This window comes from Chiloscyllium plagiosum, unplaced genomic scaffold (genome assembly GCF_037043375.1).
Source record: "Chiloscyllium plagiosum isolate Xiang-an unplaced genomic scaffold, Cpla_swu_hap1 HiC_scaffold_7, whole genome shotgun sequence".
Classification (NCBI taxonomy): Eukaryota; Metazoa; Chordata; class Chondrichthyes; order Orectolobiformes; family Hemiscylliidae; genus Chiloscyllium; species Chiloscyllium plagiosum.
In genome coordinates this window covers 28,605,592-28,625,278 of record NW_028270145.1, presented here as the reverse complement: position 1 = coordinate 28,625,278, position 19,687 = coordinate 28,605,592, and the positions used below count along the sequence as shown (strand labels likewise).

The window sequence follows — 19,687 nt, the reverse complement described above, 5'->3', positions numbered from 1 at the left end:
TTTTTCTTAAAGTGAAACACAGGTTAGGGCTTTGTCTGAAATACATATAGTGCATTTATATAGCACCTTTCATCAACTCTGGATATTCAAAAGTGCATTTGGAGTTTGTGAAGTACTTTTGAACTGTCATCACTGATGGAACACAGTAGTCAATTTGCATACAGGCAGGCTACACAAACAGCAGTGTGATAAATTACGAGATAATCTTTGTCATGATGCTGGTTGAATGTTGATGAGGGCAGCAGGAAGAACAGTCCTGTTCTACATCAAAATAGTGTTGTGCAAAATAGTCTCTTACAAATGGGGCCTTAGTTTCATATCTCATTTAAATAACAGCACCTCTGACACACCACATTCTTACTCTGAGGTGAGACAGATAACCACTAAGCTGTTCCCTCGTGCAGATGAATATAACATGTAGTTAAATAAAATCCACACAGGTAAATCATCATCTTAAACATAACTATTTCTTTATTAGACTTGCTCACATGGACTTTCTTGAACACAAACGTTGAGACTAAATCTCAGAAGTGTAGTGTCGCTAGCTTTGAACCTAAGAAAGATAGACCAGAATTTTTTTTCCAAATAGCAAAAAGCTGGGAAGAGTTGACAATCAGTGAGACTTAGCGAATCCAAGCAGATAAATCATTTAAGGTAGGGGCACATATTAAAAATAATGCACATATCTGAAGGAATGTTGGCCTTTATCTGAAGATGCTGGTTTACTGAAGAGTAGAAGTGACTTTACAGCTGAGAAGAATGCTGGTCAGGCAAGAGTGCATGTTCCACTTCCAGCATCTGTTCCTCAAAAAGAATAGACCGGCCTTTGAAGGGAGAAGTAGATTTGATTAGGTGTGGGCTAGTTGCACAGATGAGATTTGTATTGCCCTGAGTAAAGAAGATGATCTAATTTGGATGATTAAAAAAGGATTTGATAGGTAGATAGAGAGAAACCACTGGTGAGCAAGACTAGAACAAGAGGATATAAGTCTAAAGCTAGAGCTAGACCATTCAAGGGTAATTTCAAAAAGCACTTCTTCACACAAGAAGCCAGTGGAAGTACAGAACTCTCTTTCTCAAACACTGCTGAGGTTTGGTGAGTGGCGGGAGGGAACTCAAACTTTCAGAATGAACGTCTTCCTATGTGGATCTAAAACAGTGGCTAGATTCCGGTTAAAGATCTTCCTTTGCCATTCTTTTCTGTGCCTTGTAAACATGAACATCCTTCTCAGTGTCGTAGTGGACTTTCTCCACCACAAAGCGACTCCCAAGCTTCTGCAGGAAGTTCTGGTCTCGCTCGTAACGGATGCGGCAGGACAGCAGGATCGTAGTCTGCTCGGAGCTGAGATATTCTAAAGTCTCCAGCAGGGCCGGGAATGCCTCCTCCAGGTAAACCACGTCCGCCCCCAGGACCACATCATAGCTGCCCGGGTCGAACTGGTCTAGGTTCACCCCCCAATTCAGCTCCCTGGCCCGTGCCTTGGCCCGCAGGTCAGGGGGGATGTTTTCTTGGAGATTAGACTCAAGGAACTGTAATGCCACCTCCCTGTCAGTGACAGTTACATCAGCACCTATTTTAAGAGAAACAAAAATTGTCTTCAAGGATATCTGCTCATTTTCAGGTGAAAAAACCCCATTTCTTTTCCTTCCACCCACCACTAGCTTGCTGCTATTTAATATCTTTACTCTAACCAAACACCCACTCATTATTACGGGAGGGGACAGGAGATGGGGCAAGGTGACAAGGGGAAAATGACTGATGGCTCAATTAAAAGGTATGGAGAAAATGACAATTCAGCACGGTACTGAGTGACTGCCAGAGACTTCAGTATCCTAGCCAATGCTCAGCACCCAGCCTATATCACTGAAACAGATTGATCCTTATGTTTCTGGCTATGAACAAATTGGTTGTAGGGTTTCCTACACAGCAACAGTTAATGCACCCAACAGTTACTTCATTGATTCTAAAGCAATTTGGAAGATCCTGAGATCATCAGAGGCACTGAAGAAATGTTAATCTTTATAGCTCATTATTGCCTAGCAAGCTGTCAGGCTGCACATTGGCTCAGGCCAGAAATTTCCTACTTGCTACATAATCATTTCAACTTAAAGACAACTTAAGGACAATAACCATTTGCTCACTGCAATTCCTCACTGCAGAACAGAGTCAACAGTCTACATGTGCATGCAATCTTCATGTAATAACGAGAGTGCCACGTGGTTTCAGTCACACGGGGATAACAAACAACAGTAACCCACTACCTACCTAGCAATGCTGCAACTATTCCAACTAATCCGGTACCCGCTCCCAGTTCTATCACAGTTCGGTCTTGTAGCTGGATTGTTCCCAGTTCAAGATATGTGCAAAGTACAATGGCCTGAAACATATAAGAAAAGACCTCTCTTAGCCTCAATTAATTTTGTCAATTAAAAATAAAAAATGCTGGAAATACCCAACAGATCAGGCACCACCTGTGGTGAGATGATGCTGCATGACAGACTAAGTTTTCCTGAATTTCTGTTTTTTGTTATTTCTGTTATGAATACTTGGAGGTAGTTTTCATTCATGTTCTTCACTATTTCATGTTGAGCCTCAATTTTATACCTATTTTAAAGTTTTTACCCTTTCTCTTACACTTTCTTCTTATTGCGGTCTTATTTTTTTTCCCACCAGTACATTTAGCCTCCCCTCCATCACTGGTTAAAGATCAGAGATGGCCCATTTAAAATAGCAATGAGGCAAAACATTTCCTCTGTGAGGCCTTAGGACTCTCTTCTTGCAAAGACAGTGGAAGCAGAGTCCTTGAAGATTTTTAAGGCAGAAGTAGATAGATTCTTGCTAAACAAGGGGAAGAAATGTTATGGGGGGTAGGGGGGAGTAGGGATTTGAGGTGCAAACAGATCAGCCATGATCTTATTGAGTGGTATACCAAGCTCAAGGTGCATGATCTATTCCTGCTTTGTATGCTTATAAAATAATCTGCCAAATGGGATACTAAACCAGGTTTCCCTGGTTGTGGTCTTTATCAATATGCGAAGTACTAGTCTGATACTTACTGCATCCCACACCACAGCTGCTACACCAAGCTGGTTCCAGTTCTGTCGGATCACTATGTCTCGCTTGGCATAGTGAAAGGTTGCTGATGGCTCATGGAACTTCCGGAGGCCAGGAATCATGGCACCATCATACGGCAGCAAAGCCATTATGTTCCAGCCCAGAATTTCATGCACACTGTAAAACTAAAAAAGAAAGACAAGCATTTATGCAGGGTCTTTCACTCCACCAGGGTGCCCTAAAGTATTTCATTGTCACTCGCGTGGATGAGGGCAGCTCCAACAACATGTAAAGTCGACACCGTGCAGGACAAAGCAGCTCGCCTGATTGGCATCCCATCCACCAACCTTTACATGCCAAATTTCGTTGGACAGCACCTTCGGAACCCGCTACCTCTCCCACTTGGAAGGACAAGGACAGCAGATACACGGGAATATCAATTCCTGCAAGTTCCCTTCCCAATCTCATATCATGTTGACTTGGAAATTTATTACCGTTCCTTCAGTGTCAATGGGTTGTGGGACTCCCTCCCTAACATCACTGTGGGTGTAACTACACTTGAGAACTGCAGCAGTTCAAAATGGAGGCATCCTGTCACAATCTCATGGGCAACAGCAATGCCCATATCCATGAATTATCATTCAAAAATCACACTAGAATATTTTCGACGTGCAGTCACCATTATAATTTCAAAAACACTGTGGTTAATTTGCACGTAACAAGCCAGCACAAAGAGCAAAATGACAGTGACCACCTTATCTGCTTTTATAATGGAGGGGAACTCCCTCACCTTGGAGGGGAGACAAGGCTTGGCTTAATGTCTCCTTCAAGAGACAGCACATTGGACAGTACAGCACTTGTGCTGATTCAGGGGCTGCTTTGGGATCCCTGAAGCTTTAGATTGTCACAAATACAGATTAAACCAGAAAATAAAGTAACAATTTTGAAACTAAAAAGTAAAATATTCAGCAGGTCTGACTGAACCTGTGGAGAGGGAAAGAGAGTTAATGTTGCAGGTTGATGACTTTTCAAGAAAAGTACTGATATATATGCTCTATAATTAACCGTGTCTTACACTGTTTAGAAATGAAGGCATGTTGACGGATTTTACTTTTCTGCAATTTCTATAATTAATTCTTCCACAATTACACTATCAGTTTTGTAGATAGTGCCTCCTCCCCAACTGTAAACTTGCTGTAACATATTTCCTATCACAGATTGTCAATAACAGCCCTTTCACTATAACACAACATACGGTCTGTTTCACTGAAAGGCCACAAGAGTTTTGTTGATAGACAGAATAAATAGCAGAACACAGCAAAATAATGCAATTGGTTACAACAGGATAAAACCATCCAGTAGCAACAGTCTCCACTTTGCCACGCTTTGCTCCTTCTCTCGCCATCCGTTGTGACTATTTTTACACCCTTTGTTCCGACATGGAGTTTGACGCAGCTCTGCAGTGAGTGGTTGGGGGCCAAAAGAAAAGGGAAGGCCAGGCAGCTGCTGAAGAAGGAGGGAGGGAGTTTACCAACTGCCTTCTTCCTCTTTACTTATGGGGAACAAATCCAACCATGTCACTGGGATGAGGCTTTGTCTTGCTGTTAGCTCACATTGATAGTCTCCCTTTCTATTTAGGGGAAGTGGTAGTGCAGTAGTAATGTTATTATTAAGGTCGAGAGGGTTCAGAGGACATATACCGGGGTGTTGCCAGGTAGGGAAGGTTTGAGTTATAAAGAAAGGCTGCGATTTTTTTTCACTGGAGCATAGAAGGTTGGCAGGCGACCTGACAGAGATTTATAAAATAATGAATGATGTAGATAGAGTTAATGGTAGGTGTCTTTTCCCTAATATGGGGGATTTCAAAACTATGGGGGGCATATTTTTCAGGTGAGAGAAGAGAGATTTAAAAAAGATGTGAGAGGCAATGTTCTTACACAGAGGGTGGCTCGTGTGGAATGAACTTCCCGAGGAAGTGGTGGATGCAGGTTACAGTTACACTGTTTAAAAGACACTTGGATAAGGACATGAATAAGAAAGGTTTGGAGAGATATGGGCCAGGAGCAGGCAGGTGGGACTAGTTTAGTTTGGGATTATGGTCGGCATGGAACGGTTGGACTGAAGGGTCTGTATCCATGCTGAATGACTTTATGGGCTGGCAAATGGGACTAGATTAGGTTAGGATAGCTGGTCGGCATGGACGGGTTGGACTGAAGGGGCTGTTTCCCTGCTGTACATCTCCGTGACTCTATGACTAGCAATCCAGAGACCCAGGCTAATGCTCTGGCACCATGGGTACAAATCCAGTCATGACAAATGGTGAAATTTGAATCAGCAAAAACAAAAATTAAAAGCTTAATTGTAACCATTGTTAACTGCTGTAAAAAAAAGTTCTAATCTACTTCACCAATTTAGGGAAGGAGATCTGCTGCCCTAACCTGATCTGGTCTACATATGGCTCTAGACCAACAACAATGTGGTTGATTCTGAATTACTCACTGAAAAGGTCTTAGCTCGCCACTTAGTTTAGGGGCCAGTTATGGATGGATAATAAATGCTAGCCAAGCTTCGAAAGCATAAATTGCACAAACGCATTTTAAAAATCTCCTACGCAATTTATATTTCGTCGTCTTTAAAATTCTTACTACCTGCATGCTCCTCCTCCCCTTCCACTTTCTCCCACAACACCAGACATTTAAGGGTATATTTACAAAAACAGTCAATACAGCACCTTTCATGATCTCAAGACATTACGAAGCATTTACATGCCAATTATGTTCTCCTATGACACAACAATATACTAATTACTCATTTTTGGAGATGTGTTTATAGAAAATTTAAGATTCTTTTGGGAGGGAGAACAGAATTCCTTTTGAAGTTGTGGATTCCGTGTCCATTTGCCGGCTGAATACATTGATTAGATTAGATTCGATTCCCTACAGTGTGGAAACAGGCCCTTCGGCCCAACCAGTCCACACCAACCCTCCGAAGGGTAACCTACCCAGACCCATTTCCCCTCTGACTAATGCACCTAACACTGGCCAACTCACTTGACTTGACTTGCACATCTTTGGACTGTGGGAGGAAACCGGAGAACCTGGAGGAAACCCACGCAGACACAGGGAGAATGTGCAAATTCCACACAGAGATTCGCCCGAGGCTAGAATCGAACCTGGGACCCTGGCACTGTGAGGCAGCAGTGCTAACCACTGTGCCACTGTGCCGCCCATTGCATGGTTCTGTTTGTGGATAAACTAATATTTGGCTGTTCCATTAAAATATTTTAAAATATTGTCTCCTCTGATGTTTTTGAGCTTTCACCAACATTATATCAATGTACCAACATTATACCAACACCTCTGGCCAGCCTCCTAATACTAATCTCCATAAACTGAAGGTCATCTAAAACACTGCTGCTCATGTTTTTCCTGCACCAAATCCTATTTCACCCCATCACCATTGTGCTTGCTGACCTACTTTGATTCATATACCTGCATCAGCTTGAATTTCAAATCCCTTTTCAGCTTAACCCTTCTCCTCTCTCCCTAACCTACTCTAGCCTGCAATCCTCCAAGATCTCTGTGCTGTCATAATTGCACCTGTCCTAAGTTCTGCCTGTTGCACACCTCTGATTTTAATTGTTACACCAATGATAGCCATGCCTTTGGCTGCTTACTCTGGAATTCCCTGACTAAACGTCATGGTTTTCCTGTCTCCCTCTCTCCTTCAAAACTACTTTACTCATTAGTAAAGCTTATATTCAGTTGTCCTCATATCACATCAGGTGATTCAGCATTAAATGTTGCTTGATAATGCTCTTGGGAAATGTCATGTTTAATTTACTAAGGTAAAGACATTTTATAAATGCAAGCAATTGTTGTTATAATAGAGGAAGTGTAGCAGCCAATTTCCGCACAGCAAGTTCTAACAAACAATAATGTGATAACTAACTGGTTGTGTTTTTGTTATGCTGATTGAGGGATAAGTATTGGCCAAGACCCTAGGGAGAACTCCCAGTTCATCTTCCAAACAGTGGCACAGGATCTCTTGTATCCACAAGAGAGCAAAGGAAGCAGCCTTGGTCCCATCTGATAAGTTACACAACAAGACCTAACATACGCTTATGTGGCTCAGTGTCAAACTTTGTCTTGTGATGTATCTGTGAAGTGCCTTGGGACATCTTATTATTGTAAAGATGCTAAGTAAAGACAAGTTGTTGAAAAATGGCTCCTCCTATATATTTCTGAACAGGCCTCTGGAGTGAAACCTAAAACCACAATCTGTCAAAACAAAATGTTCCACCATGTCATGGATGAGGAGGGTGTGAGTTAAAGCTCACACCTTACCCTGCTCCTTGGGTGAGATGTTGTACAGTACCAGAAAACCAAACTAAAATTGAGCTATATGTGGAAACAAAACAAAGCCTCCTCAAACAACAGACTGAAAACCAGACAGACAACAACTCTTCACTCAAAGACCCTTCAACCATGTAAGTAAAGACAAGCTAAGGCAAGGGTAGAATTTCGAGTATTTTAGGAGTGGGGCAGGGGGATTCTTTCTGGGCAAAAGCGAGGATTGTAGATGCTGGAGATCAGAGTCAAGATCAGAGTGGTGCTAGAAAAGCACAGCAAGTCAGGCAGTGTCTAAGAAGCAGGAAAATTGACATTTCGGGCAAAAGCCCTTCATCAGGAAGGGCTTTTTCTGGCCATAAAGTACTTTGGGACAGCCTGAAGTTGTGAAAAGCACATTACAAATGCAATTTCTTTCTATGATAAATCAACTCTGCATTTATAGTTTTGCATACCCAAAAATTCTTCAACATGAATTAAGGAACTGGTCTCCAGTCCTGAATTTGAGTAAGAATACATGATAACATCCATAGTGCCTCAATAATTCCTTTGCTGGTTCATCTTAATGAATAGTAGGTTTGCTATATCTGGCTGCTCCAGCCTTCCCCTCTCCCAACAAACTCGCTATCTTCCTCTGACACAACTATTTATTGAGTTTTCCCTTTAAAGATGCAATAGATTGTGGCTCAACTTCTTTCTGTTGCAAAGTATTTCTCATTCCAATAATGCTTTACACTAAAATGAAACCATATCTCTCCCCATCCCCTTCCTGGAAATGTAAAAAACCTTTTTCAGTATGGTTAGCTACAATTTGTTACCTTTTACATTTTTTTTAGTTTTGTGCACAACTTTATCAGAGGAAAATATCTATTAATTTTATCTGTCTCCAGGCTTAACATCCTCCATAAGTACTGTTTCTTCAGTTCTCTGCCAAGTTAATAATTCCTGATGAAGGGCTTATGCCCAAAATGCTGATTCTCCTGCTCCTCGGATGCTGTGCTTTTCCAGCATCAGACTCTCGACTCTCTGCCAAGTTAAGTTTGTTTTATCTTACCTCACAGAACTTTGCCTTTTACAAAACCAACATCCTTACCTTTGACTACACATCATCCTTTACATTCTAACATTATCACAATTGCTATTTCCCAATTGTTCTCCTACTCTCATATCAGTTCTCTTGACTGAACTTAATTTCCGAAAGCTAATTCAAGTAATGCTTCTTTTCTTGCTAGGCAAGAGACATCATATTCAAGGAAGCAGCCTTGAAGTTGCTAAGCAATGGGGGCTAGGACCACTTCATTAATAAAGATGGCAGTGGCAGAACAGGATGATTTGATATTACTCATGATAAGAATGAAGCTTCTACAGGTGATGCCATGGATCACACTCCTCATTGCTATCCAGCATATTGCACATCAAGTAAGGAGTGAACCAAATTCAACCATGAAGGCCCTGATGTTGAACAGCTTCAGCGTTAAAACACAAATGAGTAGTCACATGATTGTGATACCAGTGCTTGTGGAATTGTTCATGATGAAGGAGTCAGTGGGTTTGGAAGAGGATGCAGGATTTTCAATTAAATAGCAGAGATAATGGACTGAAAACTTAAAAGGGTAAAAATATGTAGATACTAGACATTATTTTTGAATGTACTGTTTTAAGTTTATATTTATATTACAGAAAAAAAGCAGAAGCCATCACATGGGAGCAGATGGAAACTATTTTCTAACTTTCCCCATCCGTAGGTTAAGCCCACAATATGAAGATCAAATAGGTTTCATGGCAGTGCCTTGGGATAAACAAAGTGCAAGGTTCATTTGGAGATCAGAAAACATTAACAAGTCCAATTCAATGCACATTTCACAACTGCAAGATGTCCCCACCCAACTCAATCATGCCAGGCTTTCCTGTACAAGAGTGTGTGTGTGTGTATGTCTGAGTCATGAACAGCTGTCTATGACACTTTGAAATTTCGCCAAGAAAAAGTGGGCGGACTTAAATGGGAGGGGGAAGCGCCTTTAATTCACAATGAGGGCAGGTGATTGACATCGTTTCCGACCAATGGGGGTTGCGCGCTGATGATTGATGCCCGGTACACCCAATGCGGAGGGAGCGGTTGGTGAGCGATCGGCTTGACGGTGCCCAATCAGGAGAGGGGTGGGGCTACCGCTGGGCGGGTCCTGTTGCCATGCCGGAGTCCGGGGTCCAGGCGCGGCGCAAAATGGCGGAGAAATTCCGCGCGGCCGAATGAAGCCAAGGCCGCGAGGGCTGAGCAGAGGATCCGTCGGCATCCAGGTTCTGTCGGGAGGGGCTGCCGTTCATCAGAGGAGGAGAACGAAGATCCCCTTCCTCACCTGAGAGGCGGCGACGGGGTAAAAGCGTAAGCGCTTCCCCCCCCTCCTCCTTTCCCTTCCCTCTCTGAAGGAAAACCCGCTCTTAGGCCGTAGGAGTCCGGGGTGGAGGAGGAGGGGGGGTGTGAGCTAAAAGTTTCACTCATTTTCAGAGACGATGGGAAACACCTTGTCCTGTTGCGTGTCCCCGGGGGCAAGCCCCACGCTGTCAGGCCGCGGCGGGCTCCGGGGCCAGGAGCAGCGGCAGCAGCAGGAGCGGATCGACGCTTACCGAGTGGAGGCGGAGCTCCGGGAACCCGAGCCCAGCCCCGGAACCAACCTGCAGCACATCAGTGACAGGGAAGCGCCGGAAGGTGAGAGCGGCGACACCGCGCGGCTGGTGGGAGGAGAGAGGCGGTAGCTCTGGTGATGTCACAGACACTGCCTGAGTTGTTGGAAGTTGGTGCAAGGTTGAAGCAGGCAGCTTCACTGAAGGATTATTGTATAGACTGGACTATTGGCAGCTGCCTCTTCATCCCAGCAGAAAATCACACTTACTTATATTTTTGAAAATCACACAACACCAGGTTATAGTCCAACAGGTTTAATTGGAAGCACACTAGCTTTCGGAGCGATGCTCCTTCATCAGGTGATTGTGGAGGGCTCAATCCTAACAGGATTTATAGCAAAAATTTACACTGTGATGTAACTGAAACTATACATTGAAAAATTGATTGTCTGTTAAGCCTTTCATCTGTTAGAATACAGTGATAGTTTCACTTCTTTCCAGTGTAAATCACAAAACCCTTTTTTTTAAAGTTGCAGTCTCGGGTTAGCTGTTAACAACGGTGATAGCTAGACAATATGTTGAAGATTGTTAGCCCCCTGTGTTCTCTGTCTATGCCATGATGTTTAGATTGATTCTAATCTAAAAAGTGAGATAAAAGTTTTACATAAATTCATGCAGTTTTTGAGCTCAGTTCTACATGAATGCATGCAGTTTTTGAGCAAAGTACAATGTAATACTGCAAGTACAAATTCACCCGACAAAATATGTGCGCATGTGGGTCTTTGTCTGTCTGGGGTGGGGGTTGCGAGTGTGAGAAAGTGTGTGTGTAGTGAGTGCAGAGTGTCTTAAGTCTGTGAGGGGGTGCATGTGGGAGTGAGTGTGTCTATAAGGGTGTGTGTGGGTGTCTGTGTTCATGTCAGTGCTTATTGAGAGTGTGTGTGTGTGTGTAGTGCAATGGTGATCACCTGTAATGTGACATGAACCCAAGGCCCCGGTTGAGGTCCTATGGGTACCGAACTTAGCTATCAGTCTCTGCTCAGCCACTTTTCTCTGCTGCCTGTCCCGAAGTCTACCTTGGAGGATGGTCACCCGAAGGCCCGAGGCTGAATGTCCTGGACCACTGAAATGTTCCCCCACTGGGAGGGAACCCTCCTGTCTGTTGATTGTTGTGCGGTGCTCATTCATCCATTGTCGTAGCCTTTGCTCGGTTTCCCCAATGTACCATGCCTCCAGGCCTCCTTGCCTGCAACGTATAAGATAGACAACGTTGGCTGAGTCACATGAGTACCTGCCATGTACAAGGTGTGAGTGTTCCCACGTGTAATAGTGGTATATATGTCCACAATCTGACACTTATATTTGGTACCTAAAAGAGCTTAGGTATTATCTCATCATTTCTGAGCATTTCCTTCCTGTTACCATTTCTGCATGCCCACCTGGAATCTGAGATGTGCAGCATGGAGACCGACCTTTCGGTCCAACTCGTTCATGCTGACCAGATATTCTGAATTAACCTAGTTCTATTTGCCAGCATTTGACCCAAACCTTTGCTATTCATGTACCTATACAGATGCCTTTTAAATGTTGTAATTGTACCAACATCCTCCACTTCCTCTGGCAGCTCATTCCATACATGCACCACTCTCTGCATGAATGGGTATTGCAGGAACGTAGTCATTAAGAAGTCTCTTATCTGGCTCTTTGTGATCCAGGAAGGTTGTGTCTTTTAAGCTGCTAAGAGTGTGCCATTGCTGAGCCCTGATTCTGCACCTTATTCAGGTGTGCTTTCCAGTATTTTTCTGAATGAATTTCTTGGAATTCCCTCCCCAAGAGTATTGCGTGTCCACCTACAGCACCTGGACAGCATGTGTTCAAGAAGGCAGCTTTGTAAGGGCAGGCAATAACTGCTGGCCAGGGACACCCATGGCTCACAAGTGAATAAAAAAAGATCTGTGACCACATGACTAAGATCTCCCGTTGGACCATACCACACTGAGTGCATGTCTCTGTACATGTAAACTTGTCATTATGGCAGCATTTGATTGAATATCGTATCAAGGAGGTCTTGCAGAAGTGGATTCTTTTGGAATCTTGGGGACAGTCAGTGCTGCTTGATGTTGTACTTGGCACAAAGGAAGATCGTTGTTGAAAATCAATCATGTCTGTCTCAGGACATGACTGGAGATTCTCACATAGTGTCTTTGACCCAGCTATCTTCATCTGCACATCAATGCCCTTAAAGCAAATGGTTAGACTTGGGGATTTTGCTATTGATTGCACAATATTCAGTATAATTTATGACTCCTCAGACACCAAAGCATTCTGTATCCAGATGCCACAAGATCTGGATGAAATTGGGTCTTGGGCTGATAAGCGGTATGCAAAACTTACATCACAGAAGTGCCAGGTAAAGGCCATCTCCAAAAAAAGGAACCTCATTATTGCTCCTTGATGTTCAGTGGCTATTGGTGAATCCTCCACTCTGAGCATCCTAGATGTTAGCAATAACCAGAAATTGAGTTTGACCAGCCATACAAATTCTGTGGCTAAAGCAGCAGGTCAGAGGCTAGGCTCTAGTGTTGGTTTAAAATCACATGTCAGTATCTGTTACATGAATCCTGAAGAAGGGCTTATGCCCGAAACGTCGATTCTCCTGTTCCTTGGATGCTGCCTGACCTGCTGCGCTTTTCCAGCAACACATTTTCAGACATGAATCGAATACACAGGGACAGGAAAGCGAATTTGTTTTGCTGTCCTTTCTTTGTTCTGGGTAAGGTCAGGACTGAGTTTATCTGTGACATTGGTGACTCCCAAAGGCTCTAATAGAATGTTGTTAAGCACTAATATGACTCACATGAAGATGGGTCACTGGACGGAAGATACCAGAGTTTGGCTGATGTCCATCAGGCTCTACACCCAACTTGAATTAATAGATTCAGGACACAAGGGAAGAAATTTGAATGGCAAATTTGCCTTCAAATAAGAACCTGGTGAATGGTAATGTGTTGTATCTATAGGTGAAAAGTTATCGCAAACTATCTCATTGATTAGAGTGCATTCTGGTCCATAGAAAGCTTGTATTCGGGGTTTCTGCTATCTTTAACTCTTTTCACTCTTAAGATTGAGCACGTATGTGATCCATGAATTTTAGCCTGATTGGTGTGTAAGTATACACAACACACAACTTTAAATGACCCTCTCCGTAGGGATATTATTGTGGTATGATTTGCTATTTCTTCCAATGTCAGCAAATTTCAATGATGCATGATTTGAATTCCTGCAAGGCAACTATTAGAAGCAGTTGTGTGTGTGTGTGTGTGTGTGTGTGTGTGTGTGTGTGTGTGTGTGTGTCATAAATAGCCTGACAGTGAATTGTTGTCAACATCGTATTTTTGTAGCATCTTGCAGGATATACTGATGGCAGCACTTGGTTAATGTTCATAATCCTAGTTCTTTGTTAAAACAAATGTCTTGCATTACTGTAGTACCTTTTACAATCTCAAGATGTCCCAAAGCATTTCTGCCAGCGGAGTGCTTTTAAAAGTTGCGACTGATGTAATGTAGGAAATGCGACAGATAATTTGTTTATAGAACCCTGCTATATGCAAAATTGTGACAGTCACCAGATAATCTGAGTTTGGAGATAGGTGAGGAATAAATGTTAAACCAGATACTAGTGAATACTTTGAGGAGAAAGTGAGGTCTGCAGATGCTGGAGATCAGAGCTGGAAATGTGTTGCTGGAAAAGCGCAGCAGGGATGGCAGCATCCAGGGAACAGGAGAATCGACGTTTCGGGCATAAGCCCTTGCTGTTCTACCATGAGATCTTTTACACAGGCCTCAGTTTAACATCTCATCCCAAAGTTTTCATTTCTGACATTGGATCATTTTCGTAAAGTGACAGCCTAGATTTTGTGTTCATATCTCTGGAGCAGGACTCCAGTCTACAATATTCAGATGCTAGGATGAGAATGCTACGCTGAGCCACGGCTGACACTTTGAACTGCTAGCCTGAAAGTGCTTTTATATTTTTGATCTGCTTGTATAATGACTGAATACTGTGCAGTATTCATTGGTCAACTTGGAGCTAAGAAGGCAAATTAGTTGATAAGGAGCAATTTTACATTCTTACTAGACTTAATGAAAAATTTTAAAACTACAAAACATCATTCCAATTGTGCAATAATGCTAAGTTTTTAATGAAACAAGCCTGGTTAACTGAGAATAGGCTCGAACTGTCATTTGTATTAGTTTGATTCCCTCTTGAGTTGATGCAATTGTGAGAAGAGGAAGCTGTCAGAGGCAGAAGAAAACTGATTGAATGAAACCAATGCAGGTGTCTGCTTGACTCAGTTTCTCAGACTCTGGTCTCTCAGTTCGAAGGTTCAAGCCATTTAAGTGGATAAATTGGGTTCATACACCACCTTACGTTTTGCAACTTGGCTGCTATGTTTTCTACATTACATCAGTGACTACATTTGTAAAGGCACTGCTGGACATGCCATTTTTGGATGATCCATTAAACTGGATGTTCTGCCTCCTTAAGCGAAGCCTTCCTGTTCAGATAGATGCAGCAGACTCCAAGGTAGTATTTGTAAGGAAAACAAGCTGGTTAGGGCGAACTTTCTCCCTTATTTAAGCCAGCAAAAATAGATTAATTGGTCATCATTAATTTGACGTTTAACATAGAGTGCTGCTGTACAGTAACTTGCTGGACTTGATTATATGACAACTGTAGTTATACATCAGGTAACATACATTGACAGAAGTACTTTGGACCATCCTAATGGTGTGAAAGATACTACTAAACAGATGTTTCAAAACTGCCTAACAGGCCTCAGACTATGTTGAGATAATACAGAAAAAATTAGATGGAAGACACCCGTGCAAATATGTAACAGCTTTCTGTGAAAAGTGTTTAAAGGATGTATTATCAACAGCGCAGTAAATAATGCATATAAAAATCTACTGAATATTGTTGTACGGTTGAATGTTAAGTTGGTCTCGGGAGAATAGAATTCAGTCGATGCTGGAGATGTGGTGATCAACTACTCCTAGAATTGGAGAATGATAGAAAATGTCTGGTTGCTATTGAGAGGTGAATTTGTTCTTCTGATTGGATGGGAGAAATAGAGAGAGAACGGGCGTATCATGCAAATCTCTCCCCTTGAGTTTTAAAAGTCAAGGGCAGGCTACTGTCTGCTTCTGGTCTTGTTTCAGGGAGAGAGACTTTTTTTTTCTCTCAGTAACTTTATCCACTGTGTAGTATTTCAGTCACTGCAGTCAGTGATGCGATAATTTCAGGGCAGGCGCGTGGGGGGGGGGGGGAAGCTGAGGGCTATTTCCAAATGATCCAGTTCCGTATAGATAATAGGTATGGTAAAAGAGTCTGCAGCTGGTGTTCTATGTGTCGTTCTGAGACTGCAGGATGTAAATTCCACTCTTGTAAGGTGGTGATTAGTTTTAACTTCAAGGCGTAATTCAGATTCTGGTTGTCTTCCCGAACTTAATGTGAGCAGTGTGCTGGCAATGTGTGCAGATACCTGAACTGTATGGGGGGGATTCTATAAGTGCGCTAAACCCACAGAGCAGTTTTGGACTCTTCAGAGTTATTTATATTAGTGCAAAAGCAGGACTTTAAGGCTTTACCCAGGTATCTTTACAGAATCATAGAAATGTACAGCACAGGAGGAGGCCATTTAGCCCATTTCTGCACCAGCTGACAAATACACATCTGACCTCATCCCATTTTCAGTTTTTTGGTCCAGAACTTTGTAGGATACAGCTCTTCAAGTGAATATTGAAGTGTAAGCCAGTGGGCTCATAGAGGTCCATGTGGAAACTTGATTAAACATTTGAAGATTTCTATCTCTACCACCATTTCAGGCACCAATCCAGATGTCTGTCACCCCCTGGATGAAAGGATTTCCTGTTAAATTGCCTCTAAACCTCGCGTTTTTTACCTTGTTATATCTATACATCCCCTTAAGGATCCCACATCCATGGGAAATAGGCCTTCTTGTCCACTTTATCTTAATCACTTCTATTAGATTTCCCTTCCATCTCCTTTGTTTCAAAGAAGGCAACCATAGTTTTTCCATTAAAGTTCTCTAGTCTAGGCAATATACTTTGTATTTCTGCTTATGCTCTCTAGTGCAATCTCATCTTTCTAATCAGGAGGTGGCCAGAATTGTGCACACTACTCCAGCTGTACCTTAACCGTGTTGGCATACAGCTGATTATAGAATCCCTACAGGGCAGAAAAAGGCCATTCAGCCCAATGAGTCTGCACTGACTCTCCGAAAAGCATGGGAAATAAGAAACATGAAAGGCTGAGAATTCAAGGGTAAGAATTAAGCAAGGCCGCAGTGATTGGGAGTAAGAATGCTAAAAAGATGAACCTTAAGCCCTTATGCACTCATATACAGAGCGTGTACAGTAAAATGGATGAGTTAGTCACGTAAGTAGATCTAAATGGGTATGTATGATCTATTAGGAATTATAGAGATGTGGCTGCAGGGTGACCAGGAATGGGAACTGAATATCCATGGGTTTTCAGTTTTTAGAAAATAGGAGAGAAGGAAAATGAGGTGGTGTAGCACTGCTGATTTTAAAGGAAATTAATGCAATTGTGAGGAAGGATATTTGCTCTGTTGAAGTAGAATCTGTATGTGTTGAGCTTAGAAATGCTAAGGGGCAGAAGATGTTAATAAAGGTTAATAATAATAAACCCCCTTTGTCGCAATTGCGTTCTTGTGCAACCTTGTGTTCTAGAAAAATCATGCTTTACAAACAGTGTCCCCAATTCGTCAATTGCATTATAGTGAATGTGTATTATAACACAACAACCTGTATTGACGAAGACATTACAAAGAAAATCAGAGATGCAAGTAATAAAGTTATGGCTGTTATTTTGGGCAATTTCAATCTGCACATCGATTGGACAAGTCAAATCTGTAGCAATATGGTAGAAGAATTCTTGGTATGTACATGGGATAGTTTTATGAATCATTATGATGAGGAACCAAATAAAGAGAAAAGACCCCCCGAAAGGCTATTGTATAGTGAGGAAGGAATAATTGACAATTTAGCTATGGATGGATCTTTAGGGAAGAGTGACCACAGTAAGATAGAATACTTCATTAAAATAAAAAGTGACATGGTTGTTTCTGAGACTGGGCTCCTGAGTTTAAATAAAGGGAATTACATGGTGCAAGACATGAGCTAGTTATGATAAATTTGGGAGTGGTACTTTAAGGAATGACAGTAGGTAGGCAATGGCAAACATTGAGTGCATGGACAAACTGCAAAAGTTATTCATTTAGTCTAGCATGAAAATAAAATGGGAAACACAGTCAGACCATGACTAAAACAGGCAATTAGTGACAGAATTAAATCCAGGGAAGAGGAGTTCAAATTGGCTCAAAAAAGCAGCAGACCTGAGGATTAGGAACAGTTTAGATTCTAGTAAAGGGAGCCAAAAAGACTGATTAGTTCTGCCTTCACAATGGCAAACCTTAACATCCCAAAATATAGGGGGACACTGGCTCTAATGGGAAGGAGGAATTGAAATAAATTAATCTTATAAGGGAAATTAACAGATTTGAAATCAGATCAACCCACAGTGCTTGATAACCTTCATCATAGAGTACTTAAGGATGTGACCCTAGAAATAGCAAATATGAGTGGTGGTCATCCAAAGTTCTGTAGACAGTAACAATTCCTTTGGGTATGGTGGGCAGCACACGTAAGGCTACTATTTAAGAAATAGGGAGAAAACATCATATTATAGATGGGTTAGCTTGGCACTGGTAATGTGAAAATTGCTGGAGTGACAGTATTGGCCAGTCGACATGGATTTGTGAAGGGGAAGTTGTGCTTGACAAATCTGCTGGAAGTTCTTAAGGCTAAAACTAGTAGAAAGGATAAGGGGTAGCTAATGGATAAGGTATGTTTGGATTTTCTGAAAGCTTTTGATAGTATCCCACATAAGAGATAAGTGTGCAAAATTCAAGCATGTGGGATTTGAGGCCATGTACTAAATAGATTGTTTCCTGTCTGCCAACCAGTTCTCAAAAGAGTAGGAGTGAATGGATCTTTTTGAAAGGATTAGTGCTTGGAAGTCACAGGTAAAAAGGATAATGTAGAAGGCGTTTGGTAAGCTTTCCTTTATTGGTCAGTGCATTGAATGTCGGAGTTGGGAGGTCATGTTGCAGCTGTACAGGACATTGGATAGGTCACTATCCAATGTGTGCAATTCTGGTCTCTTTCCTATACAAATGATGTGAAACTTGAAAGGCTTCAGAAAAGGATGTTGCCAGGGTTGGAAGATTTGAACTCTAAGGAGGGACTGAATAGGCTGGGGCTATTCTCCCTGGAGCATTGGAAGCTGAAGGGTGATCTTTATATAGGTTTACAAAATCATTAGGGGCATGCATGGGATAAATAGACAAGGTCTTATCCTTGGGGTGGGCAGTTCAAAAGTGGAGGGCTTAGGTTTAGGCTGAGGGGGGTAAGATGTAAAAGGGACTGAAGGGGCAACTTTTTCACGTGGGGGGTGGTACGTGTATGAAATGAGCTGCCAGAGGAAGTGGTGGATGCTGGTATGATTGAAGATTTAAACGGCATCTGGATGGGTACACAAATAAGATTTTTGAGGGATATCGGTCATATGCTGGCACGTGGGTCTAGACTTTTATATAGGATATCTGGCTGGCATGGACAAGTTGGACCAAAGGGTCTGTTTCCATGCTGTACATCTCCATGACTCTAATCCTGCTATTCACAATATATATGAATGATTTAGATGAGGAATCTACATGTCATACCACCAAGTTTACAGATGATACGAAGCTGGGTGGGAGGGTGAGCTGAGAGGAGAATGCAGAGAAGCTTCAGTGTGATTTGGACAAGTTGAGCAGTGGGCAAACACGTGGCAGATGCAGTACAATGTGGGGAAATGTGAGGCATCCACTCTGGTAGCAAAAACAGACAGGCAGATTATTATCTGAATGGTGATTAAATTGGGGAAAGGATTGTGCAATGAGACCTGGGTGTCTTCGGGCACCAGTTGTTGAAAGAAAGTCTGGAGGTGCATCAAGCAGTGAAGAAAATAAATGGTACGTTGGTCTTTGTAACAAGAGGATTCGAATAGAGGAGTAAGGATGTCTTGCTATAACTGTGCAGGGCCTTCGTAAGACAACATATGAGTACTTGTGTGATTTTCAATGCTTGATCTGAGGAAGGCTGTTCTGGATATCGATGAAGTGCAAAGAATGTTTGCCAGAATAATTCCTGGAAAGGTAGGTCTGACATACAGGAAGAGACTGGATCGTTTAAGAATATGGTCACTAGAGTTCAGAAGAATGGCTTTCATTGAAACCTACAAGATACTAACCGTACTGTGCACAGTAGATGCAGGAAGAATGTTCCTGATCACTCGGAAACCCATAACTGGGGCTCTCAGTCTTAGGTTGAGCACAGTCTCAAGTATAAGATTTACATTGCCTCTTTTCTGATAATTGTACAATGGTGTGGGCCTGTTTTCTCTGGCAAAAAATTACTGAGATGACCATGTGGAGATATTTAAATCTGTGAAGGAATCCCGGAGGGTAGATAAAGAGAGAATGATTCTGCTTTGCAGGGGCCAAATTCCAATAGGGAG

General features: G+C 42.3%; 2 protein-coding genes across 6 annotated transcripts in view; one reads left to right on the top strand and one right to left on the bottom strand.

The window, feature by feature from the left end:
- Nucleotides 1-451: 451 nt before the first annotated feature.
- On the bottom strand, nucleotides 452-10,178 carry mettl21a (methyltransferase 21A, HSPA lysine). Of its 4 annotated transcripts, none has more exons than XM_043693300.2 (4): nucleotides 10,075-10,178; nucleotides 3,058-3,240; nucleotides 2,267-2,378; nucleotides 452-1,571 (listed from the first exon to the last, which is right to left on the bottom strand). In XM_043693300.2, the coding sequence occupies exons 2-4, from the start codon at nucleotides 3,202-3,204 to the stop codon at nucleotides 1,174-1,176; spliced, it is 657 nt and encodes a 218-aa protein (XP_043549235.1). In that variant the 5' UTR covers nucleotides 3,205-3,240; nucleotides 10,075-10,178; the 3' UTR covers nucleotides 452-1,173. The 4 variants fall into 4 exon arrangements, with proteins under 4 accessions (XP_043549235.1, XP_043549232.1, XP_043549233.1 ...); XM_043693297.2 differs by having other exon boundaries at nucleotides 10,027-10,113; XM_043693298.2 differs by lacking the exon at nucleotides 10,075-10,178 and adding an exon at nucleotides 9,924-10,067.
- The window catches only part of ccnyl1 (cyclin Y-like 1), a 67,740-nt gene continuing 57,656 nt past the window's right edge, over nucleotides 9,604-19,687 (top strand). For both annotated transcript variants that reach the window (XM_087988874.1, XM_043693293.2), the window contains exon 1: nucleotides 9,604-10,108. In XM_087988874.1, coding sequence (XP_087845000.1) covers nucleotides 9,913-10,108 — 196 coding nt within the window. In that variant the 5' untranslated portion in view covers nucleotides 9,604-9,912. The remainder of the gene's footprint in view (nucleotides 10,109-19,687) is intronic.